The sequence below is a fragment of the Typopeltis vanoorti genome, chromosome 11 (assembly GCF_054136105.1).
Source record: "Typopeltis vanoorti isolate ZY-2024b chromosome 11, IOZ_Tvanoo_1.0, whole genome shotgun sequence".
Lineage (NCBI taxonomy): Eukaryota > Metazoa > Arthropoda > Arachnida > Uropygi > Thelyphonidae > Typopeltis > Typopeltis vanoorti.
Genome location: NC_143559.1, coordinates 64,643,106 through 64,669,457, shown reverse-complemented (window position 1 = coordinate 64,669,457; position 26,352 = coordinate 64,643,106). Strand labels below are relative to the sequence as shown.

The 26,352-nt window shown below is 35.4% G+C and overlaps 1 protein-coding gene across 15 annotated transcripts in view; it reads left to right on the top strand.

Annotated features, from left to right (window-relative positions):
- smg (sterile alpha motif domain containing protein 4 smaug) overlaps positions 1-26,352 on the top strand; it is a 392,969-nt gene that overhangs the window by 263,962 nt on the left and 102,655 nt on the right. For all 15 annotated transcript variants that reach the window (XM_090400252.1, XM_090400245.1, XM_090400238.1 and 12 more), the window contains one exon: positions 9,631-9,930. In XM_090400252.1, coding sequence (XP_090256378.1) covers positions 9,631-9,930 — 300 coding nt within the window. The remainder of the gene's footprint in view (positions 1-9,630; positions 9,931-26,352) is intronic.

Sequence of the window (26,352 nt, the reverse complement as noted above, 5' to 3'; positions counted from 1 at the left end):
CTTCAGAATATCTTGCACCTTCTTGATATTTATTTTTTATGTTCTTACCAAATTCTTCCCATGACACTTGTTTAGCTAGTTTTACAGTGTTTAGCTTTCTTACTTTTGTCTCTGTATTTTCTAAGAGCATAAGCTGACTTATTTGCCAGGAACTTTTGATATGCTTTCTTCTTTTCTTTCACTGCCTCTTTAAATTCCTGTATCCACCAAAGAGTTCTGATTTTTCTATCCTTGCAGACAACCTCCCCACATGCCTCTCTGGGTGAATCAATGTTTTCTTCAGAGCTTGCCACCGAATCTCCAAGGTTTGATTCCTGTTCTCTAACTTTCATTTATTCTTGAATAATGTTTGTATATTTCAGTCTACAGTTCATATCTGAGAGCTGCTCAACTTTTATTCGCTTTAAAACTTTCTTACATGTTATGCTTTTCAATATGAAATTCAATTTTATCCTGCTCAAGACTAAATGGTGATCATTTCCAATTTCAAATCCTCTGTACACTCTAGTGTCCTGCACCAGAGAGAAAACATCACTATTAACAATAATAGTCGATGAAACTTTTGTTATTCCTTGCCTCTTCTCTCCATGTGAATTTGTGCACATTTTTATGTTGGAACATGGTATTAGTAATGAGTCCATGTCCTGAGCAGAAATCCAACTAGTGTTTGCCATTATTATTAGCTTTGCTCTTTTCTCCAAATTTTCCCATAATATTTTTGTATGTCTGACAATCATTTCCTACTCTGCTATTTAGATCCCCCAACAAGGATCAACTTTCATTTTTCATTGTGTCAGTTGCTTTCTCTAAATCCTCAAAAAAAATTTCTCCACCTCTACCTTAGCAGAACCTTCTGTGGGACCATAGGCACAAATAAGTCTCATTATCCAGTTCCCCATTCTCATATTTGTCCACATTACTCTACTTGAGACTGACTGCCATTCAAGAAGATTAGCCTCATATTTAGTGTTGAATACTATGGCTACTGCTTCTTTTCCTTGATTGTCATTGCCTGAATATAACATTTTGTATTTATTGCTGGGAAAGATCTCACGAGTTTTTGTCTTTTTTGTTTCAGTCATCCCTATTATATAGATCTGGTACTTATCCAATTACTCAGCTATCTCCATTTCTTTGCCATTCAAGCTTATTTTGTTGATATATGTTAATATATTATTATGATTTTTATATTCCTAAATAAATCCAGTAATTGAGGATTCCCTAAATAGAAGTTGCATCTTTAACAGTAATCTTAGCTGTTTACAGCTCATGCTATAAATCCAGTTACTCCAAATCTGAGAATACAGATTCTCATTAGTGGTATCTCAAAACTGCCTAAATGCATGATGCTGTTGCTCAGAAGGCAGTCATCTTAATAAATGACTCTTTTAATGCTTGTTCTGTTTACTTGCTCATACTGTTTTTGTTTGATGTACTTGCATCAAACTGGCCATAAAAGCTCTGTTACATTTGAAACAGCTCTCCTTGCACTTTCTCTGAAGGACTGATCTTCATCTATTCCAGATACCTGGCATTAACCAGTTGCCTATGCATGCTGTTATAGGTTTGCAACCTTACTGTTCAGCTTTATATGAAACCTGGTGTGTGTGTGTGTGTGTGTGTGTGTGTGTGTGTGTGAGAGAGAGAGCTTTGTAATGAATGTGGAAAGAATAGGTATTCAGAGAACTCACTAAGCATTAGTGTATTGTATTATAATTATATGAATTGCTCACTTATCCATAATCTGAATTTATAGAGTGAGGTATTATTACATAACACCTCCAAGGAGTCCAAAAACTCAAGGGAGGGCAACTACTCTACAAATCTGTCTCCACCAACTACAGCGAACCAGTGGAAGTAGTGTTGGCACTCCTCAGCGATAAACTGTCCAAAGAGAGAGCATTTATAGTTAGATTAGAGGAACTTATCCTTATGTTAGAGTACTTCTTATCATAGTACCACTACGATGTTCATCCTTTGCAACACTAGCAGTGTGACATCTAAACTTCAGTCTACTGCCAACCATCACTCCCAAATCTAATTGCATCCACTTCCTGCAGTACAGCACTATCAATATAGTGCACAGCCTTATATTTCTGCACTCTAAAATATAACAACTTGCACTTATTGATATTAAAACTCTACAACCTCCACTTTTGTTCAAGTAAAAAGTCTATTCAAATCTTCCTGAAGAGAATTAACATCAGCAGCGCTACTTATAATGCTTCTTATCTTTGCATCATCAGCAAATAACTGAAGATCCCCAGTCAGTCCACATGATATATCATTTACAAACAAGGTAAACAGCAGGGGGCCCAAGAACAGAACCCTGGGGCACATCACTGGTTACCTGCTTTTTTTTTTTTGAGACACTGCTCCATCATACACAACCTGCTAGTATTGTTCAGAGCCAATCTCTGATTCATCTACTCAATATGCTATCTATTCCCATCCTCTGCAGCTTGTACACCAATTTATCATGTGGTAATTTATCAAACACTTTTGCAAAGTCTAAGAATATCACTATATGATTCTCCTTATCTAACACACCTGTCACCTTATCATAAAATGCAAGTAAATTAATTAAACAGGACCTACCCTTTATAAATCCATGCTAATCATATTAAAGAATGCCATGTTTATTAATAGCATTCTTTATTGCTATTGATAAACCTGTATTCTTTTCCCAAACCAAATCCTGTATTCTTTTCCTTACCAATCTCTCCAACACCTTGACTACAACCACAGTTATACAGAGTGGCCTATAGTTGGAGACCTGTCTTAGAACCATGCTTGTGGAGTGGTACTATTTTGCCTTCTTTCCACTCCTTAGGAACCTTACCCACTGCAAGACTTTCATTAAATAATCTGGTCAGGGGCATAACCAGCTATCGTGCACATTCCTTAAGAATATGTGGTGATGTGTCATCCATTCCCACAGCCTTATTCACATCTAACCCAACCAACATCTTATACACCTCTATTTCTTTCAGTTCCAATTCTCCTAATACTTGCCTCTCTTCTATATATTCCACCACATCATTTACACCAGTATGATATAAGCTGATAAAGTGCTCATTCAATAATTCCACTATATACTTTGCAGCTGTTCAGAGAGTGCATGCTATTAAGCATTTAAAACCATTCTAGGCTTGTATTAATTTTGATAATTTTTCACTGAACACTTATTCAGTTTTCGCGGAACATAGTTTGGGAAACTCTGGTCTACAGTATAAACTTGAAACAACAAGCTGCGACTATGAATCAATACAAGCTGAAAAATTATACTGAATGCATAGTTATATTGTGTAACAGTTCCTGTGCATTCGGTATAATTTTTTCAGTTTGTATTGATTCATAATGACAGCTTGTTGTTTTAAGTTTATAATTGTATGTTCATCAAACCCAGAAGCCACTAGTTAACATAGCAAAACTAGTAGGTTACTAGTTATAGCTAATTCTGACCAATAAAACCCAATTTCAGTCATTTTTTTAATTACAATGTTTTATATATATGAAATGCAAAATTCTTGCATACCTCGGATTCATATTAGAAATATTTTACTATGTTCATCTCAATGCCACAGCTAGAAAAACCAGGCAATTTTGTTTAAATACAATAGTACACATGATTCTTAGGTCTTTGTTTATGGGTGGTATCTGACAAGTTTCACACATTCGCTTTGTCCAATCAAGGAGAAAAGGATAATGAAATATCTTATGAGAGAACTAAAAGCTCTCTCATAATTCTTCTTTAGTTCTGTCATAATATTTTATTTTATTAAATCCCACTTTTGCTATTATAAGGAATCTGCAATCCATAGAGTTGACAAAAACTTTTTTTAAAAGGAAAACAGTCACTTACTAAAATGCAATCTTCAATGGCTTTCGTTTCACACCAGTGAAACATTCCAGTTGAATCATATTTCATTTCAGTTTTTTCAAAGTCTAACCTAACTCCAGCTAACATCAACTTAATAACTATAATTAAGTTGATGCTGGATTACTTATAGCAATGCTGAACATATCAGTAATATCTCTATAAATGCATTCATTAAAAAATATGAACAAGGGAACTGAGAACATGGAAATTATCTACAACTATAGATAGCTATAATTGTGAGGGGGGGGGATGGAATGTTATCAGTTTTGCTGTGGTGGCAGTTATTGAGTATCATCTGCTTCCTTGTTTTAAGGAGCATATTTTCATTTTTCAGGTTGTGTGATTTCTACTTTGGACAATTCACTTTTTCTTAATAAATTGATCTGATATAGGGGAGTTGAACTAATTGTTCAAACTCCACCTGCTTTAGCCAACTTTTATTTAGAAGACTTCCATTTTTCATCTATGCACCCTCAACCTTCATTTTGGGTTAGATATATAGACATTTTTGTAGAGTGGCTTTGCAATATAGATACCTTAGCAACATTTTTAGGTACTATAAATACTTTGCATCCTTGTATCAGATTCACTATGGAATTGAAAGAGACAAAAATTATTGTTTCCAGACATTTCTTCCCATCCATTCACTTCAGGTAATTCAACATAAGTTGAAAGAAAACCCTCTTTCACTGGAAGTTATTCTTCACCAATCTGCACATCATCTTTCTCAAAAGACTGGAATCGTAAAGTGTTTAATTTGATGAGCTAGGACTAATTGTTCAACTCCCCATCATTTACAAGAACAACTCGCAAATATCAAACAATATATGAAATTAAGTAGCTTCTTACAGGCCATGCTAGGCCTAAATCCTTGATATGCATGATGATGATGAATTAGCTTCTCAGAATGGACTACACCTCTGTTTGACTCCTACAAACTAACTCCAACAAGAAGGAATCAACATTGAGTTCCAGTCCCATACATCTCTGGCATTTTAGAACCAATTTCATGAATTCTGAAGAAATATAATTTAGTAGAGACTTTTATTCTTGTTAATAAACTCTCAATCTATTTCCTCTCTAAAGATAAATACTCTCCTATGCCTCTTCCAGATGTATACCAAGTTCCATATGACTGCCATCTTTCCTACTTCAGGCAAACTGGATGCTCAATAGAAAAAAGAAGAATACAAGAACATCAATCTTATATTTTCCACAAAAAATCTGATAATTTGGATTAGCTCAACATGGAATAGAGACAGACCACAACATTCTTTGGTCTGAAACACACCTTCTATATAGATGTCAGTACAAATTTGAACGCTTAAGTTCAAATTTGTACCGACTGAAAAAGTGCTGAAACTATGCTTCACCATCCCAACTTAAATCGGAATGACTGCCTATCCTTATCAAAAATATGAGAAGGTTTGATTAGGATAACACATCGTTAAAGGATTTTTTCTAATTACTATTGAACCAAGAATGATATCTTATAAAGACATGAGGTCTTAAGAAACCAATAGATACTACACCTATCTGATCTGTTGAGTATGATATAAGTTTATATATAATATGCAATTTATTTTTACGCTATTATGATCAACTTTTTCTTCAGTTAAAGCATAGCACTATTGGTGATTTTACATCACACGGTTCATTCTATTTCGAATAAATAGATTGTTTGCATTCTATCTTGTAACAACTGTTTATAAGCCACTGATGGTCTGTTAATTTCAGACTGAAATATATGACAGTATATTTAATAAATAATACTTTTACCTTGTTTTCATCTATATATTGAATAGAATTATGCACAAGTTTCTCTTTAAAAAAAAAAAAAAAAGTAGTAATGATACTAATATAATAGTGCACTACTCTTAAATTTATCTAAACCTTCTTATTATAATAAGATCCAAAAGTATGCTGTAAAACAAATTGCAGCATCCTATTATATTTGTCTATAAAATAAATTATAGTGAATTTTTGATGTGTAATTTGAATAAAAAAAAACTTGAGTATGAGAGTTTTCGACAAACCTAGCTCTGACCAGACTCTCGATTTTAATAACTTCATTTAAAATTTCTGGCCAGAGCAACTGTGGCTGTAATGCAGCATATATCAGTTATTTATTTTTTATTTATTTTTTTCTTGCTGTTTTACCAGAATTGCTAGATAAAGCCTTTCCACATCCTTATAAAAGTAAAAATTAAGTAGTTTATTATTCTTATTACACTGATTATGTGAGAATGACTGATTACCCAGACTTTAGATTATACTTCTAAAAGATCCTTTCTTTTAGTGTTACACAGTGATCAGCATTCATTTTTGAAATTATGGATTGAAATATATGACAGTTTATTTCAACCGTGTTAAAATAAATCTTTTATTATCCTGACATTTCGATCTTCATATCAAGATCATCTGGAGCATACATTAATATACAAGACAAGCTGCATTACATTTCAAACTATAAGCTAGAGAAACAATGATTTGATCACACGCTACTCACTGGCATGTCCTCTAGTGAAAAAAAAAAAAAAAAATTACATCAAGTTAATTTAATTTCTGATTACATGAATAAACATTCTTGCTTACAGTTGGTTTTCCTTCCAGTAACAGTGATGTCCTATTCCTATTATTACAATTGTAATTTTTGATTAAAAAAAAAAAAATTATAAATTACAACATGAATAAACTTTCTTATAGATTTTTTTTCCTTTACAGTGATGTCCTATTTTTCAGTATTAAAGTTATTTTAAATTTAGGATCCTGGATTTTCTAGAGTCCTGTTTATAGTTCTTAGAGAGGAAGGATTCGTGGGACGAATATATGCCTTCCATATGTATAGGATTTTTAAACCATAATTATTGTTCAGATTGGGGTGGTTGATAATGATCTCACAAGCTTCCTTAAATTTGTGTTCATACCATGTTTTGGTGTGATGTAGACAACTAGTGCTTTTCCAGTCAATTCTATGTAAGGTGTTCAGAGCATGATCAGAAAGGCCAGCTTCACCATAATTATTATATTTGATGTGTTGTTTATGTTCTTTTTTGTCTGATTGGGATTGTGCGTCCTGTTTCTCCTATGTATGGTATGTTGCAGGTGCAGTAAATACGGTATACTCCAGGGTGGGCCAGCGAAGGGAGTGGGTCTTTTTGGCGAGTTGAGTAAGCTTTTTAATTTTGCAGGAGGTTTAAAGGTGGCTTTGAGGTTGTATTTTTGTAGTACTCTGTTTATTTTGTCTGATGTCCCTTTAATATAGGGAATGGTTATAGTTTTACTGTAGTCTGGTTTGACTTTGTTTTTTATTGAGGTCTTGTAGAGAATTTTGTTAATAGTGTTTTAGCTGTATCCATTTTTTTGAATAGTATTACTGATCACTTTAAATTTGTTTTTCAGTGCCTTTTCATTGAAAAAGCTCTGAAGAGCAGATCTTTAGAACTCTGTTTTTTAGGGTATTGATGACACCTAGTTTTTGTGTTGGGTGGTGGTAGGAGTTTGTGTATATATGGGCCAGTATGTGTCTGTTTCCAGTAAACAGTGAAGGAAAGATTGCCCGAGGGGAGACATGTGACAAGTGTATCTAGAAACGGCAGTGTGTTATGTTTTTCAATCTCAGTTTTGAACTGTATAAGTTTGTGTTGTTTGTTTAGATGGAAAGTTAAGGAAAGTGTCTGGTGGCCATGAGACCAAATCGCGAAAACATCGTCAATGTATCTGAGCCAAACTTTGGGTTTTAAACCTAGAGCAAGTTGTTCAAAATGTTCCATATAAAAGTTAGCAATCAGAGGGGGATAATGGTGAGCCCATGTCTATGCCTTCTTTTTGTAGGTGGAAAGCGTTTTGCCATACAAAATAACCAGAATGTAACACATGTGCAAAGAGTGCTGTGATATCTGGAGGAAATTTCTTCTGTAAAAGAAGAAATGTGTCATTGATTGGGACATTAGTAAAGAGGGCAGAGACATCAAAACTGACTAATAGATAATCTTTTTCTAATGTAATGTCTTTGATGTTTATGAAGTGTCGTGTGTTTTTGATATAGGAGGAGGAATGACATACCAACTCCTTGAGTGTTGTCGCTAATTTTTTGGCAAATGATAAGGTGGGCTAATCCCTTCGACTATGGGCCCTAACGGTGTGTTTTCCTTGTGAATTTTCGGTAGCCTGTAAATTCTCGGGGAGCAAGCGTAGTGTGGAAATAGTTTTTTTACCGTATCTTCGGGCCATGTGGTAATTGACTTAAGTAGATTCTGTTTTCTTTTTGATTCTATTAGTTGGGTTATAGTCCAAGACCAGCAGATTCGTTTTTTCCACATAAGTGGTTCGGTTTAAGATAACGGTGGCACTTCCTTTATCTGCTCTGGTTATTAAGATGTTTGGATTTGACTTTAGTGATTTTATCGCTGTTATTTCGTGTTGAGTTAGGTTGCTTGTTATTGTTTTGTTATGATTTAAAATGCTGGTGGTTTCTAAACGTATTTTTTCTGCTATGTTATTTGGGACGAATCTTAGGCCTCTTTCAATATTACAAATAAATTCAAGATTGTTTATCGATTTGGGTGTTATGGCATAATTTAAACCTTTGAGTATCGACAAATCTCGGCTTTGTTTAAAGCCCATGCTTTAAACAAAGACGAGATTTCGTCTTTGTTTAAAGCATGGGAGGATAGGTTAACTATATTATTGTTACCTGTCGGTGATTGGTGGCTCCTGTTGTTTCTTGCTTCTGGTTGGTTGTTATTGTTCATTGTGAAGAAATTTGAATATGGTGGCTGGTTCTTTCGATCTTTAAGTCTTTGGAATTTGGAAATTAGATTTTCTTTCTTTTGGAGGATGTGGTTTGCTGTGTTGTCAATGATCTTTTCCAGGATATCTGCGTTTTACGTAGCTTGAAAGTTTCGTTTTTTCCTTTTGTAGCTGGTTTTGTGTAACGACTAAGTTCTTTCTGGAAGCTTGGATTTGTTCTCTGAAATAATTATTATATTTGTTCTCAAATATAATAATTATTTCAGGCATAAGATTGTCTAGCATCTATATTCAGTTGTATTTATATGTGAAACCAAAATTCAAAATCAATTTTGGTGCAATAAACAAAAGTCGTGTCACAGACGTCTTTTGTATGTTAAGGGGTTAAGGAAAAAAATCTATAAGAAAGTTTATTCATGTTGTAATTTATAATTTAATTGTAATTTATAATCAAAAATAACAATTCTAATAATAGAAATAGGACATCACTGTTACTGGAAGGAAAGCAATCTGTAAGCAAGAATGTTTATTCATGTAATCAAAAATTAAATTATCTTGATGTAATTTTTTTAATTTTTTTTTTTCATTGTGGCCATGGCAGTGAGTAGCATGTGATCAGTTCATTGTTTCTCTAGCTTACGGTTTGAAATGTAATGCAGCTTGTCTTGTATATTTACGTATGCTCCAGATGATGATCTTGCTATGAAGATCGAAACGTCGGGATAATAAAAAGAGTTATTATAACATGGTTGTAGAATCCATAATTTAAAAAATGAACTTCTAAAAGATGTTTCAAGTTGGTCCTGTAAATAAGACCTCAATGAAGAAATTCCATCTTTAGTTTTTAAACTTGTGTGTGTATTGTGCCTCATTATGATTTTTGGTAATAAAACCAGAAGCTTAAATTCTTATGCATAGAAATCATCATAAATTTGTTATAGCTATCTAGCATTATTTGAATAGCTTAACTATATTTTCTTTTGATTCTCCATCAGATGGCACACATACTCTTCCATCATCTCACTCCCGAATTAAACGCAGCAATAGTTTAACCCCTCCAGGAACTTCAACTTCTCCACACACAGCACCAAGTCAGCGTTGCTCAAATACTTCTCAAAACGAGTGGATCTCGGATGAAACAAATTGTAGAACGCAAAGGTCAGCATCTTCCAATTCCCAAAGCTCAGATCATGCGCCCCTCTCTCCTCAAAGTAGTGTGACATCATCTGGGAGTGGTAGCGAAAGCCATGCTGAAGAAAAAAACAGCTTTCAGACAGATGGTAGTGGAATGAAAGGTATATCTTTTGTAAAGATAACTGATACCAATTCATTACAATTCCTCCATTACTTAAATCTTGGTAATAGGAAATTGTTTTGTGTTATTATATATGTCATGCTTAGTTATTTTTAACTTTTGTTTTGTTAATGTTTTCATTTCTAGGATAACTTAGTTTATAATGCCACTTTCTGCAATTGCACTTAAGTCTTTCCTAAATGCATAAAGATAGTTTTCAATTGAAAGCTCCCTCTGAGTTGAGGTTAAGCTGTTTTAATTGGTGAAAAAGGAATTTACTTATATAAATTTCTCTTCCTTTGGAAAAAAAAAAATTATCATCATCAAATTCCTGCCGTGTACAGGATATGATAGTACTATATGAAAAATTTACATCATTACTAACTTCCTATCTACAATTTTCCTCTAAATCAGTTATCGTCTAAGGCACTTTGTGCCGTATCAATCTACCTATATCTTGGTCTTCCTCTGGGTCATTTTCCTGCCAACCTGGCAGAGAACACTTGTTTTGCTAATCTTTCCTCACCCATTCTGTTTAAGTGACCATACCTCCTGAGATTAGCTCTGCTAATGCATTCCTGGATGCTGACAATGTCAAGTTCTTTCCTAATATCCCCGTTTTTCATATAATATTGCCATTGATGCCATCTGTTCACGCCTCTCATCTTTCTCAAGACTCTCATATCTGTGGTCTCTAATCTTTGGTCAAGTGTTTTACTTCTGACCCAGCTCTCAGATCCATAAGTTAAAACTGGTTTGAACATTGTCTTGTATACAGCTAATTTAGTGTTTCGACTAATTTCTCTCTTATTCCATATGAATTTATTCAATTGACTTCCCACCATACCAGTTTTGCTGATTCTGTTGTCTATTTCTATATTTAATTTACCATCTTGAGTAAAAATTGTGCCTAAGTAGCCGAAATGTTTTACTTGTTCCACAGGTTCTCCATTCACAACACAGTTGACATTTTCAATGATTCTGCCTATTTTCATTGTCTGTCTTTTTATTGATCATCTTCATACCATATCTATTACAACAGTTATTCAATTTAGTCAGAGAAACTTGTAGCGGATTTATTTAGAAGTATAACATCGTCCGCATAAAGCAAAGAGCTGACATTAACATCTCTAATTTTGATATCATGTTTAATACCACTTTCCTTCATAACGTGATCCATATAGATAATGAATAACAGAGGGGATAATGTAAATCCTTGTCTCACACCAGATTTAACATTAAACCATCATCCTGTACTTCCTTCAATTCTAACTGCTGACTTACAACTCAAATAAAGGCTAAATATTGCTGGATATAATGCCCCATTGACACCATATAATTGTAGCGTATTGAATAGCTTCTCTCTTGGCACCTTATCATATGCCTTTTCCAGATCTACAAAACTCAAATAGAGATCTTTGTTATATTCCCATGATTTCTCAACTATTTGTTATAAAGTAAAGACTGATCCTGACAGCCTCTATTTGGCTGGAATCCAGCTTGTTCTTCACTAAGCTTTTCTTCTATAATTCTTCTGAATCGTTTTTCAAGTATACTTGCATATATCTTACCAGGAACACTCAGTGAGTATAGAAATACCTCTGTAATTCTCGCATTCAGTTTTATTTCCCTTTTTATATATGGGTACTATTAGAGCTCTACTCCAATCATCAGGAATTCGTCCCTCTGTCTAGGCCTTCTGAACTATGCAGTGCAGCCACTGCAAGACTTCCACCATACTTGAGCATTTCTGGTCGAATATCATCTACTCCTGCTACCTTTCCACATTTTAAGCCTTTGATGGCTATTTCAAGTATCGATATATATTCCTGACTGTATGCCTGTTGAGTGTTTTTTTACCACTGTAATTTCACTGCTTGTTTCATTTAGCAATTTCTTGAAGTAATTACTCCATACTTCAAGGATATCTTTTTCTCCCTTTTTTCATTTCACCTTTATCATCTCTAACTCCTTTTACAGTACTCTTTCTTCCATTTCTAAGCTGCTTCAATAACCCCCCAAAATATTTTGCCACCGTCTTGATATTTATTTTCTATATTCTTGCCAAAGTCCTCCCATGACTTTTGTTTAGCTAGTTTTACAGTGTTTAGCATTTTTGCATTTGTCTCTGTATTCTCTAAGAGCAAAAAGTGACTTATTTGACAGGAACTTTTGATATGCTTTCTTCTTTTCCTTCAGTGCCTCTTTAACTTCCTGTGTCCACCATGAAGTTCTGATATTTCTATCCTTGCAGACAACCTCACCACATGCCTCTCTGGCTGAATCAATCAAGGTTTTCTTCAAGGCTTGCCACTGAATCTCTCAAGTTTGGTTCCTGTTCTCAAACTCTTTAATTTTTTTCTTCAATAATCTTTGTGTATTATAGTCTACAGTTCACATCTGAGAGCTGCTCAACTTTTATTTGCTTTAAAACTTTCTTACGTGTTATTCTTTTCAATATGAAGTTCAATTTTATCTTGCTCAAGACTAAATAGTGATCGCTTCCAATTTCAAATCCTCTGTACACTCGGGTGTCCTGCACCAGGGAGAAAACATCACTATCAACAATAACATAATCAATGAGACTTTTCTTATTCCTTGCCTCTTCTCTCCATGTGAATTTGTGCAACATTTTTATGTCGGAACATGGTGTTAGTGATAACCAGTCCATGTCCTGAAGAGAAATCCAACAGATATTTGCCATTATTATTAGCTTTGCTCTTTACTCCAAATTTTCCCAAAATATTTTTGTATGTCTCACAATCGTTTCCTACTCTGCTATTTAGATCCCCCAACAAGGACCAACTTTTCTTTTTTCATTGTGTCAGTTGCCTTTTCTAAAGCCTCATTCTTCTACTTCTATCTTAGTAGAACCTTCTGTGGGACCATAGGCACAAATAAGTCTCATTGTCCAGTTCTCCATTCTCATATTTGCCCACATTACTCTACTTGAGACTGACTGCCATTCAAGAAGATTAGCCTCGTATTTTGTGTTGAATACTATGGCTACTCCTTCTTTTCCTTGATTGTCATTGCCTGAATATAACATTTTGTTATATTCAGGCAATGATCTTTCTGAGCAACATTTTATTGCTTAGAAAGATCTCGCCAGTTTTTGTCTTTTTTGTTTCAGTCACTCCTATTATCTAATTCCTCAGCTAGCTCTAATTTCTTTGCCATTCAGGCTTGGTATGTTGATAGAACCGATCGTTAACTGTGATGAGTTGGGGTATTCTTTCAGATTTGTTCCAGTAGCTGAATTTTTGCTGTTCACCCTGGTGAAAACAACGGGGGCCTTGTTTAACCAGGTGATGCCCCAGCCAGCATGAAATTTTGTAATGTTCTACCATCATTTTATAATCTGGTTTAAGCCAATAAAAATTACAATTTGGTCGGCTAAATCCCAAATTGCCAGCTCATTCTCGTTCATTCAGTATCCAGGTAGATGCCCAACAGGGTGCACCACGAGAAGGTGAGGATTGGACATTAGGTCAGAAGCCCTGGTTGGTTCTCCACATTCCTTTAAAGGCTATGTGGAGGTCTCCTCTCAGTTATACAGCTTTGACCCTTAAGCACCCAAAAAAAAATTAATAAATTTCAAATTTTATTATGTGCAATAGAAAACTGAGTTTGAACCACTTACTTGCAATTAATTGCTGAAATAAAGGGTGGTGATATATATATATTTTTTTTTTTTTTTTTTTTTTTTTTTATTAAATCACTCCCACATTCAAAAGGCAGAAGGGCCTATAGAAAATAAATTGTGTGTGCTTCTGATATCACAAGGAATAGCACCAGTGATATCTTGTACGATCAATTATGACTGATAATTGCATAGAGAATTTACCATGGATAAAATTCTATTGCCTTTTAGGCATTGGCATTTATTTTGATATCATCTCTCCTGTATACCTATAAAGACATCTGATTACTTTTTTGTTGTTAAATAAGGGGAATATCCTAAATTTTATTTGCTTTGCTTGTTTTCACAAGTTTACTTGGAAAGACCTCCACCTCCTAATAAGCTGAAATGTCTTTTGTACCAATCTAAGATAAGCCTGAACAGAATTCTATGTAGAATTCTCTTGCAATTTTACTCGTAGTAGAATTGTAAAAGAGCTCGGAGAACCCATGGGGCCAATGCCTGTTGGTGTCTGATGCAAAAAAAAAACAAAAAAAAAAAACGTTAAATTGATCAGCTCCTACCCTAAAACCTGAACTGCCAAATTTTGAATATAAGCAGATTTGGTCATTTCTTTGTCCACTGCATAGTGACTCAAATCCTGTAAATTTTCTTTGCATAATCTGCCCATTCTCATCTTGGCTGATCTCTTCTGTTTATACCACCCATTGTATGAAGCATCTAAGTTTTGAACTTTTTTTTGTAATGCTGTTGTGTAGATATGTCTAAAAGCTTTAGTTTCCTTTGAATTATTTTCTCATTAAACTCTTTTCAGTTTGCTTTGCTATGGTTCATTTGTTGTCTTTTGCGTGTACCTAATTAGTAAAATCTTTCTATAACAAGTTCTTTTAAAAGCCAACATTTATTTCTATAGTCTTCTCACAGCCATAGAAGCACTTGCGAATATGCATGTTTCTGGCAGTCTCTGCTTTGGAAAGGCTCGCTGATTTACTTTTTTCCATATCTTGTCCAGTGCCTATAGGTTTGCTTTTTTATTAGATTTTTTTTTTTTTTTTGTCTAAATTATTATGATGTGACACCTCCAGTCCAAAGACTCGAGGGAGGGCACCTACTCTACAACTGTGTCCACCACTCAATCCACCAACTACAATGAACCACAGCTACTATCATCATCCATAACCAATGCCATCTACTGCCTACCACCACCAGTATTTCCACAGAAAATCGCAAGCATCCACGCCCAAGCTTGAATTCGAACCTGCAGCCTTTTGGCTGGAGAGCTGGTATGCTAAATCTTGTCATATTGTATGCTATATATTTGAATTGATTCCTAATCTCTTCCAGATCACATTTGCTGATCTTTTGTTTGCTTTTTCTTCCTCTGAATATCAGTGAAAAAAAAACTAAATGTTCATTATCAACCCATATCTTTCTTTCACCTAACTTCAGCAATGTTCTTTCTAGTTCCTCTTCAATAATGACTGTCTGAAAATTATTTTTGTACCTTGAATTGAAATTCCCCCTATTATCCTTTATAACATCCATCGTTCTTTCCAAAAGCATGATAAAGATGCTTAGGTATATCGAGTCTCCTTGTCTTGTGCCTCTTGTTGTCTGGAACCATCTTTGTATTGCTTCACTATCTCACTGCAGCCTCTGCATTGCCATTAATGTTCTGCAATAGACATCAGGTTCCTGTCCACTCTATAAGATTTGAGTAAACCCATGCCATTTTCTGATCTGTAATGTTGAATGCTTTCTGAAAATCAACAAAATGAATATAGACATTTTATGTGGTGCATTCTCCACAATTAATCTTAACATTAATATTTGATGTATAGTACTTCTGTGTCTTCTAACCCCCTCTTTGCTCATTGTCTGGATTTTCTCCCCTTAGAGTCCTTATTCTTGAAGTTAATATCTTAAATACTTTTACTACATAACTTGTCAGAGCAATTGTTCTGTAGTTTTTGCAATATATTTGCTTCATCTTTTTTGGATGTTGATTAGAACTGATCTTGTCCATTCTTTTGGTGCTTTCCCTCCCATGCAATTTACACCACCATGTTTCAATATCTCCCCAGTGATCTCATCATTCTTTGAGCTTTTGTAATTCTTCAGATGTGTTAATTTCTTTATAACCTCATCCCTCAGTATATCTGTTTCTCTCTGTGTGCTTGGGTGGTGGTATTTCCTTCAATTCATCAATTAACCTCTTTTGGACCTCAAGATCTTGTTTTTATATAACTCTTGAGCATTATCTTGTCCCTGTCTCTATTCTTCTGTATTCATCAAGATTTCAGTTTTCATCTTTTATGGTTCTCTGCTTTGGACTTGGTTTCTTATATCTAACCATTTTGGTATGCTTCACTTGTTCTATATTCACCATAGTTTATTGATATCCTTATACTTCCTCTAGCCATCTTGCTTTATCTCTTCTGCCTTCTTCATTTCATTACATTTTGCTCTATATTCTTTCATTTCCACAGAAATCTCTCCTTATCTTGTATGCTTTGTTTCTTGAATTAAATTGGTATGTGTGCACAGAGATTTTGCATGCTACTGGCATGAATGCTGACAAAATTACCTGCACTGAAGGTAATAGTATTCCTCCATATGCAATTTGTACTATATCATGCAGCCTCTCACTTTGTCAACTATAGAGTTGACATTGATATTAAGTGAGCACTTTGCAAAAGTATATCATCCAGGTGGTGACATTGCAGAAACGAATAAACCAGTAGATTATACGGGAATTGTGGTTAATGAAGCGGAGGTGAGTAGTCTATTGCATAACCTCAATGTCAATACATCTGTGGGATTGGATGGTATACCAGCTCGTGTTGTACGAGAAGCAGCTAAAGAATTGTCAGTACCCTTGACCATTTTGTTTAATTTGAGTCTCGGGTCTGGGTTAGTCCCGAGCGGGTGGAAAGGGGGGAAAATAGTTCCACTGCATAAAGGTGGTTCCAAGACTGCTGTTGTAAATTACCGACCGATTAGCATATCAGGAATCATTGTCAAGGTCTTAGAGAAAATAGTCAAGAGGAAAATACAAGATTGGATAGAAGAAAATGGGATACTGTATCGGGGACAGCATGGTTTTGTGAAGGGTAGGTCATGCCTCAGTAACTTGCTCACGTATTATAACACAGTGACGGCTGAACTGGATAAGGGTAATGGGTTTACGGTGATTCTACTGGACCTTGCCAAGGCCTTTGACAGGATTCCACATGGAATTCTAATCAGTAAATTCAGCATATGGGAATGGACATAGGGTTGGTGAGATGGATAGGAGGGTGGTTGACGGAGAGATATCAGAGAGTGGATTACTCGGGAGTAGAGTCCACAAGACGGCCTGTGACTAGTGGTGTGCCACAAGGATCTGTTCTTGGACCACTGCTGTTTAATTTGTTCATAAATGATATAGGAAATGATCTGAGAGGAACAGTTCATTTGTTTGCAGATGATGCGAAGTTGGGTAGGGCAATAGTGAATGCAGATGACATCAAAATTTTGCAGGATGATTTGGATAGATTGGAGGTCTGGGCTAAGGAGAATGGATGTCAGTTTAATGTGGCAAAATGTAAGGTTATGCATTTTGGGGTGAAAAGATTGGTGGCAGTTTACTGCATTGGTGGAACCCTGCTCCAGGAAATTGATGAGGCACGAGATTTAGGAGTGTTGGTAGATAAGGAATTGAAATTTAGGGGACACATTGCAAAAGTGACCAAAACAGCTCATCAAATCACTTGGTTACTGAAGAATACATTGACAAGCAGAGACAAGCAGGTTATTGTTCCTCTGTATCGAGCCTTGATAAGACCCCATCTAGACTACTGTGCTCAGATTTGGTCACCTAGGTTTCTTCTTGATGGGGAGGAGGTGGAGAGGATCCAGAGGCGAGTGACCAAGATGATAGCAGGTCTGTGGAATGAACTGTATGAGAACAGGTTGAGGATTTGTGGGTTGCAAAAATTGGTTGATAGGTGGAGAAGGGGAGATATGATTGAGACATTCAAATTACTGAAGGGTTTCTATAAAATTAATTCAGAAGATATTTTTGAGAACAGGGCTGGTTGTGGGAGGCCTAGGGGACATCCATGGAAACTGGGCAAAAGTGTGGTTAGTAAAGGTGTTAGAGCTGGGTTCTTTACTTGTAGAGTAGTGAATGAGTGGAATGCGCTCCCTGAGTCTGTGGTGGATGCTGTGACAGTGAATGAGTTTAAGGCAAGGTATGATAGATACTGTATGAATGTTGAATAGTTGTGATGAATATGATTTGGGGCCTCCCCTCGATGAGTCTAATGACTCCCTGGAGTTGCCCGTAATAATAGTAATAATAATAATAAGAGTTGAGAAAGTGAGAGTGAAAGTCTCATTCCCCATCATCTGTCTACCTGCAATTGTTTAATGCACACAGAACAGCTTGCTCTAATTTCTTGTCCATCTATACTGATGGCTCAAGACCTGAATGGCGGTCATCATGGTTGTGCTTCCTGACATTACTATCTCCAACCAGATCCCACCTGACTGCAGTAATTATACAGCAGAGCTGCATGCCATTCAGCTTTTACTGGTGTATATAAAAGAAAACTCATTGAGCTCTTTATAGCTATCTCCTCTCCTATGTATAATCCATATCCAGTGCTGTATGAACTATTACACTTGTTGTACAAAATAAACCTTTAATTTTGATGTTTGTTTGTGTTGGATTCCAAGACATGTTGGAAGTAATGGAAATTGAGACTTCAGATACAGCTGCCAGATCACCTCATACTTTCTCCACGTACTGTTTGACAGTTTTTGACAGTACCATATACAGGCAGTTTATAAGATCAAAGCTAATTGCTCAATAGCAGGAAGCATTGACAAAAAAATAATGATATTAAACCTGAATTTAAGTATTGGCATTCTAGTCACCATAGAAAGAGAAGACGGCAGTTGTTCTGTCTAGGCTCCACATAGGCCAGTCATCTTATGTTCTTATTTACTGAGAGTGATGATCTTCCCATGTGTGAAAAATGAAATATGCATCATACTATTTGTCATATTCTGGTGAAATGTCAGCACTTCACACAAGAGGAATGAAATTTTACTTATCTAGCCAAGCTATATACGCTCGGGCAGATGTTATCAGATTCAGACTGATTGCAAGATGTTTTTAACCTTTTGCAAAGAATTAATTTGTACAAATGCATTTGACTAATTTTGTTTATCTGTAGATACTGCATTGCTAAACTTAATTTTGTACATATTATTTACTAATTTCTCTTTTGTCTATGTACTGCTGTAATTTTATTCATATGTATATACTGCATTGCTTGGCTTGGTTTTTATACATGCATATTGTTTACTAGTTTCTCTTTGACTATTTATGTGTTTTGCTATTCTTGTGCTAATAAACCAACCAACCAGTCTGCCTAATTATGTATACTAGTATTTATTTTATTTTTTCCTCTTTGTATAGAAAAGCTCAATATTATGCACATCATTTGGCATATCTGAATAATTGTATAAGCTCTTGGTATGAATATAGACATTATCTGCACTGAACATATAATCATTTGGATAATTGCACTCTAGTCTGTGCCAGCTGAGGAAGTCACTTGCTCCATTGGTCTACCAGTAGCTACTTGATGCACAGAACAGTTCTGATTAGAGACCTGAATCTGGCAACTGTTGAATCAAATGAAGACCTTAAATTTTGATGTTTTGATTTCACTACTTTCCCAGTTGCATTGGAACCAAGGGAAATGAGATTTCAGATACAACTGCTGGATCAGCTCCTGTTTTCTTCACTTACTGTTACTTCCTTATAAAGTTTACAGATAGTTAATAAAGGCAGAGTTGATTAATCATTGCAATCATCCTGGCAAACAGCACTTACAAAAATTGCACGGGAGTAGGCTTGAGATTAATCATTGGTGGTCCAGTCTATGCATAAACAAAAGAGGAAGTTGTTTGTTCTAGGCCAGCGTTTCTCAACCTTTATAAGCCCAAGGACTAAAATGCCAAAAACAATTCTGCGGACCACTAAGTTACAGAGGCATAGCTGAGGGGGGGGCAGAGATCCACCCCTGGCAGCATCTTTTTTGGTTTTTATGAAATCTTGCCTTACTGTCTATAAAACAGCAACTGAGTGATGAAATAGACTTTGACAATGTGATCGATTTTGTGAACAGAAAAGCAAGAAAAATAACATTTTAGAATGTTGGAATTAAAGTTTTACTTCAAAAATAAACCGTGTTTTTAATTTATTTCCCTATGCGGCGTTTTGACTTTTTGTAATTTTTTTTTAAAAAACCCACGTAGGAATTTCCAACATCTCGGAAAAACTGTGCCATTTATAACATAATAAATCTAAAAGCATGTTTTGAAAGATATGGCAACATAAATAATTAAATTGGAAGTAAACGATTAAAAGTGTATCATCATTGAACAAAGTTTTAATTTTTATTAAACAAATAAGATGATATAATTATATTCTTACTTTTAATGAGATGGTTGAGCTTCTCAGCCCTTGCAGAGTTGCTGGATATCTGGCTCAATGTGTGCCAACCTCAGTCGAAGATCGGCACACACACTAAGACTATTTCTGTATTTTGTTTTTATTTGAAGGAGCGATGAAAATCCTTTCTCACAAAGATAGGTTGCAGAAAACTGCAGGACTATTTTCAATGCTGCTTCAGATAATTCCAGAAATCCACTTCTCACTGAAGACTAGATCCAAAATCGAGCTAAACCAAGATCACGGAATTGCATTTTAAGCCCACTGTCACATGAAAGCTCAATTAACTGTTCCTTTTATGATAACGAAAGGTTGTTCTCGTGACTGCAAGCCTGAAATGGATCTCAAACCCACAGAAATTTCTTATAAAAGTTATTCGGAAAATATGTTTCAAAATTCTGTTTGAGTTTTGAGGTGGTCACAAACCCTTTCCAGAAAGTCAGAATCAACAAAAAAGATCATTTTCCACTAAAAAGGATTCCAGCGTTGGAAAAGGTGCAAATTATCTGTCGTATGCACAACACCAGTTGTTGTTGTTTTTTCTCTCGAATGACTTTATTTTGTCGTAGGCATCAAGAACAGTTAAAAAAAAATTTCCCTGAAGAGAGAGATTTAGTTCATTTAATTTAAAAAAAAATGTCTGAAAGATAGGATAGTGTTGATAAACATGCTTTGTCAACAAGGAGTGATGCAAAATCAGAATTGCGTTCGTTTGCAAATAATAAAACTTTGTGCTTAATTGAAATAAACTTGTTAGTACTTTGTTCCTGGAAAGCCAGTGAATTTCAGAATGAAGCTAAAGTTGTGTATATTCATTACCCATTTCATCGCAGAGTACTGAAAATAACCTGTTATTTAACGGTCGAGCTTTAATAAAAATTAACTAGCTTGACAGCATTGTATAGCACAGTTTTAAATTCTGGTGACATTCCTTTGGAGGCTAATGCTTCCCTATGTATGAAACAATGCATCCAATTCATATCCGGAGCTACTTCTTTGACCTTAGAAACAACCCCACTATGCCTGCCTGTGAGAGCACGAGCTCTATCCAAACAGAAGCCTATACATTTTTCCCATTGGATCCCTTTGTGTATTATATAATTATTGAGAGTGTGAAATAATTATTCTCCACTTGTTCGGGATGACAAAGTTCTACAAAACAGAATATCATCATGAATGTTATGTGCATATTTTGCGTAGCATATTAACTGTGCATAATTTTTAACATCAATGGTCTCGTCTATTTGTAACGCATAATAAAGGCTTTTCTTAGCTCTTTCGATTAACTGAGATTCTATGTCACCTGCCACATCATTAATTCTGTGACCAACAGTGTCATTTGAAAGAGGAATCAAATCAACATCTTTTAGTAACTTGTTGCCAGACATGTTTGCCACATCTTTTATAGCTGGAAGTAGTAAATTTTCCCCAATAGAATGAGGTTTTCCTGTTTTCGCTATGCACAAACTTAAGAGATAGGATGCTTCCAGTGCTTTGCTATTAATGGAACTCCTGGCTGAAATTATCTTTCCCATGATTTAATGTCCCTAAGCGTCGCTGAAAAAATTCAATTGGCTTATTTTTGACATAATGTTTAGTTTCTAAATGTCAGATTGAGTTTTGCAGGCTTCATGCACTCGTTCGCCAACACTTCAAAACACATTGAGGTTTCTGTTCGCTTTCATCTCCACACCAAGTAAACCTGAATTCCAAACATGAACTGTTATATTTCCTACTGTATTTTTTCTTTGAACTGCTTGTTTCTTCTACTTTAATAATATCATATTTACTTGCCGTTATAACAAGTGTATTACAATTAGGGTTATCATTACCTGTTTCATTAACTCTTCTTTTCTAAGTTCTAGTTCTAAGCCACTTTTCCATTATTAAAAAAAACGTTTCTGAAAAATATATAAATACTGGGGTTAACTCATGACACACTTTGTTCAAGTATCACTTCTGAAGATATACTGAGCCTTGGTTGAAGGAAACCTTCAATAATAAAAATCAATACACAACAAGCAATTGGTTGAAATGTGGATAACACATGTTCACTTCAAATCTGACAAAACAGCAAGGGAAGGTGGAAGCAATAAAACTATTGTTTTTCAGTTTCTCCTCTTTTATTATTTGTCATTCTGCAGCTATAAATTTAGTGGCAGAAAGAGGGGTGAAGTGAAAAACAGTATAGTTTTATTGCTTCTGCCTTTGAACATTCTGACGCTTTTTTTTTTTTAAGGCTCCATTTGATTTCAATTTTTACTTAATTTTAATTTGTGTTTGGATAATTAAAAAAAAATGTATTTAATTAATTTAAGTCTGCCTGCAGACCACTTGCCCCATCATTGCAGACCACAGGTTGAAAAACACTGTTCTAGGCTAGTTATAGATTATGGTTTTGTACACATTATCTACTGTAGGCAGATGATCCACCTGTGTGCCTACTGTAATACTCGTCCTTATGTGAGGTGCTGGCACTCCATATGATAACATATGCCAGCACTTCACTTAAGAAAAATAATATTTTAACTACTCGGGCTGAGCCATTTACACTCGGATCTTGTTTGAAGTACATGAATTAAAAAAAAAAAAAAAACCAATAATTAATTTGTGCAAATGCATCAAATTATAACTGTTTTTATCCATGTACTTCATTGTACAGTATGGTGCAAGGTGGGGGGGGGGGAACTGAACTCGACATCCCCTGCATACACATTAGCGGAAGAAAACTTGTATTGTTGAGCATTATTTTCATTAATAGAGTTGTTAGAGCAAATTCTGATCTCCAAGCCATCCTCTAATGGGGTCCAGATAACTTGTCAATTTCAATGGTAGTAAAATTCAGTTCTGTCTTTTCTCACCAAAAAGTACAATTTTCTCCTAGTGTTATTTTTTTCAAATTTCCAGACAAGATGAAATTTCTCTTCTGGGAATTACCCTGACATCAAGCCTCTCCTGGCATAAATATATCACAACCTTTGCGTCCTCAGCTTCTAAAAAAAAAAAAAAAAAAACCTAAGATTTCTCTTTTGCTCAAGACATTGCTTTACCTCAGAACAGCTGCTAACCTTATACGAATCACAAACCTGCCCAACTATTGAATACTGCTCTTGCATTTGGAGTAAGGCATTCTAAGAGCTCCCTTAAAATGCTTGTCTCAATATAGAGAAGAGCAATTGGATTGATTAATGACCTATCTCTTACTTACTCGCTCCTCCCACTTTCTCACAGATGTTTGGTTTCTGCAATTTGTGTATTCTATAAATATTTTCTTGCAAATGTTCATCTGAAATAGCATTAATAATTTCCCCACTTAGTATACTAAGCCTGTTTGGACATCTGCAGCTGCTGCTACCCAACATCATTTTACAGTACACCTTGCGAAACCCACAGAACAAGTTTCTTTTCCTCCTCCTTCATCGCTACTACTGCTGTATTGTAGAACAGTCTCCCCCCCCCCGATGTGTTTTCCAAGGAATACAATATACAGACATTTTAAATCAAATGTAAACAAGTTTCTCCTTTTCCAACCCATTACCCATATATGGTACTAATGTATTATGTTGATCAAACAACCTCCCGTGTATGGGCTCAACATAAAAAATGGTCTAAGCCTACAATATGTTTGTGTTGTAGGCTTGAACAGGAATGAGCAACCTGTCACACTTCCTGGGGAGGCTCATTTCAAGGTTCACAGAATTCTTGTACTCTTCACATTCTCCCGATCTCACATCTTGTTGCCTTTTGTTTTGGGTATGTTGAAGGAATGGTATTCCATTGTGCCTTCAAACCTCCATGAACTAAGGGACAGCTGCTGGACATGATATGTCCAGCAGATGTCCTACCCCATCTTTTTTTAGTGCATGCAAGGGTTCTTGCATGCATTACAAAGCCTGTCTTGAAAGACAAGGTACCCATTTCAAGCATGTAATTTACTGTTGTTAATGCTTTATTCAACCAAGATTCTACTGATAGTTGTGAATGCACATATCATGTAAACATATATTTCTTTGTTAATAAAATCCATTTTTACTGCATAACACATCATTGTATTACAACTCTTATAAACTTTCTTCTGCATAAAATAAGATTTTATTTGCAGAGTATGACTCTTAACATCCTTGCACCAACAGTTCCCTAGCCAACCAAGACTGTCCCATTTGAAGATGCAGTAGTAAAAGTTCTATAAGCTGGTCCCTAGATATAGTACACACAAACAAAAGTAATAGTAACATATCAGAGGCTTCTTTTCAAGTTACCAAATAATCTACCACTTTGCAAGCTTATTTAAATCTCTTCTAGCACCTGTTTGTGGTGGAGGGAATCCTCTTAGTAATAGCCCTTTTCATTAAAATAATGGATATCCTCTAATAAACATTATCAACAAATTCCTGTATAAAGATCACCACTGACAACAAGAAACAGTCTCCCAGCAGATTTCAACGGTCGTCATCTCCTTTATGGGTTCGGTTTCTACCAATATAGTGAGATTGTTAAAAGCTCATAACATAAGAGTTGTATTTAAACCAACTACTAGCATTAGATAGATGTTAAGTTCTCCTAAGGATAGTATTTCATTTTACAAATATCCAGGTGTGTATAATATTCCATGTACGTGTGGCCTCTTCTACATTGAACAAATTTCAAGAAGCCTTGAAATCAGACAGAAAGAACATGTTAGAGATGTAAATCATAACAGGACAATCACCTCTGGTTTAGCGCATCACTTTTCAACTTCTAATCATTCTATAGACTGGGAAAATAGTTCTATGCCCTACATAAACGATGATTTCAGACACCGATTATTCAAAGAAGCAACAGTAGTCCTACGAACAGACAGCAACCTAAACAGAAATCAAGGTGCCATATTAATGAGACTTGGAATAATTTAATCAATTCACTCAGTTTGACGGAACTACAGTACACCAACAATCATATAACACGTGTTTATGCAACGCGTGTTCAGGACACAGACTAAAGATTCGCAATACATGCTGACATTGTCACGCGAACATAACAACTTAGCTACCTTATAGTTACTAACGGTTTTATATTCTTTATACTTTGTGCATTTATCTTTTTTTTTTTTTGTGTGTTTACCGTTCAAGCCTTGAGAAAGCTAGACAGTTGCTAACGAAACTGGTAGGTGTTATTATATGAACATATATAGTAATTAAAAAAAGCCCTTTTCATTTTTAATCTTCTGTACCTTTTTCTTTTATTATTTGCTCTACTTCTGAGTCATTTTTTACTTTTATTTCCCTGACCAACATTTTGCTCACATGGTATGACCTGTACACATCTGGAAATGAGACTCCTGGTAGTCTCTCTCTGCTTTTGCCTCTTTGGCAAGATTATGTTTATAATGGCCTGGACAAAATTTTCTAGTGAATTCACCTGCAAGAAGTGTTTAACAGTGTTGCAGTAAGTCTCCTGCTCTTTGATATGGTAACAGGACTCAAGGCTTGCTGTGGTACCAGTACTGCATCTGCAGTAACCTGTGTCCACTTTAGAGAGCTATCATTGCTTGCCAGATGGTGCATGGATGGTTCCATGGTGAGTAGAGAGCTCTGCTACTGAATCATTCTTCCTTCATTTGAGAATTGTCTTTATTCTTGGAAGGGTTGGGTCCTCAACAATCCCAACCCAATTCAGAAGTGACTTGCACATCAATTGGGCAAAAAAAAAAACTTACAAATATGCCATCTTTTTCTAATTACTCATGCAATCTATCGAGAAGGATTGGTAAAGTTCCATTTAGAGACATTCTTTTCAAATTGTCCTTACATAAACTTTTGGAGCAACTTTCATGCAACAATGCTTGGGAAGACCATTTATGGCAACCCCACAAAACTTTCCCTCTAGTAACAGAGTTGGATCTCTTTAAATCTTCCTGATGAGACTTGCTCTGAATTAGGACCATGGGGTTAACAGCCAAAAGAATTTTCATACATAAAGATAGTATCTTAGTACCAACCAGGAATGTCATCCTTGTATCTCACCTGCCCCCTCCAACATCAAGTGAAAGGGGCAATGCAGTTTTCCTCTGTAGCTCAATATCCTGACCCCTTTATGTTGCTTCAAATTTCAGATATACACTATGCTTAGACTCCTATTGTGGCAGTAAGGTGCATGAAAATAAACACTAAGTGTGAAACCTCAAACATGCTAATTGCAAGGGAGAACATCCAGCTTTCTCCTAAGCATGGCAAAAGTGGAAAAATAAAAAGGAGATATAAAGATCCATTACCCTTTTATGATACATGTCC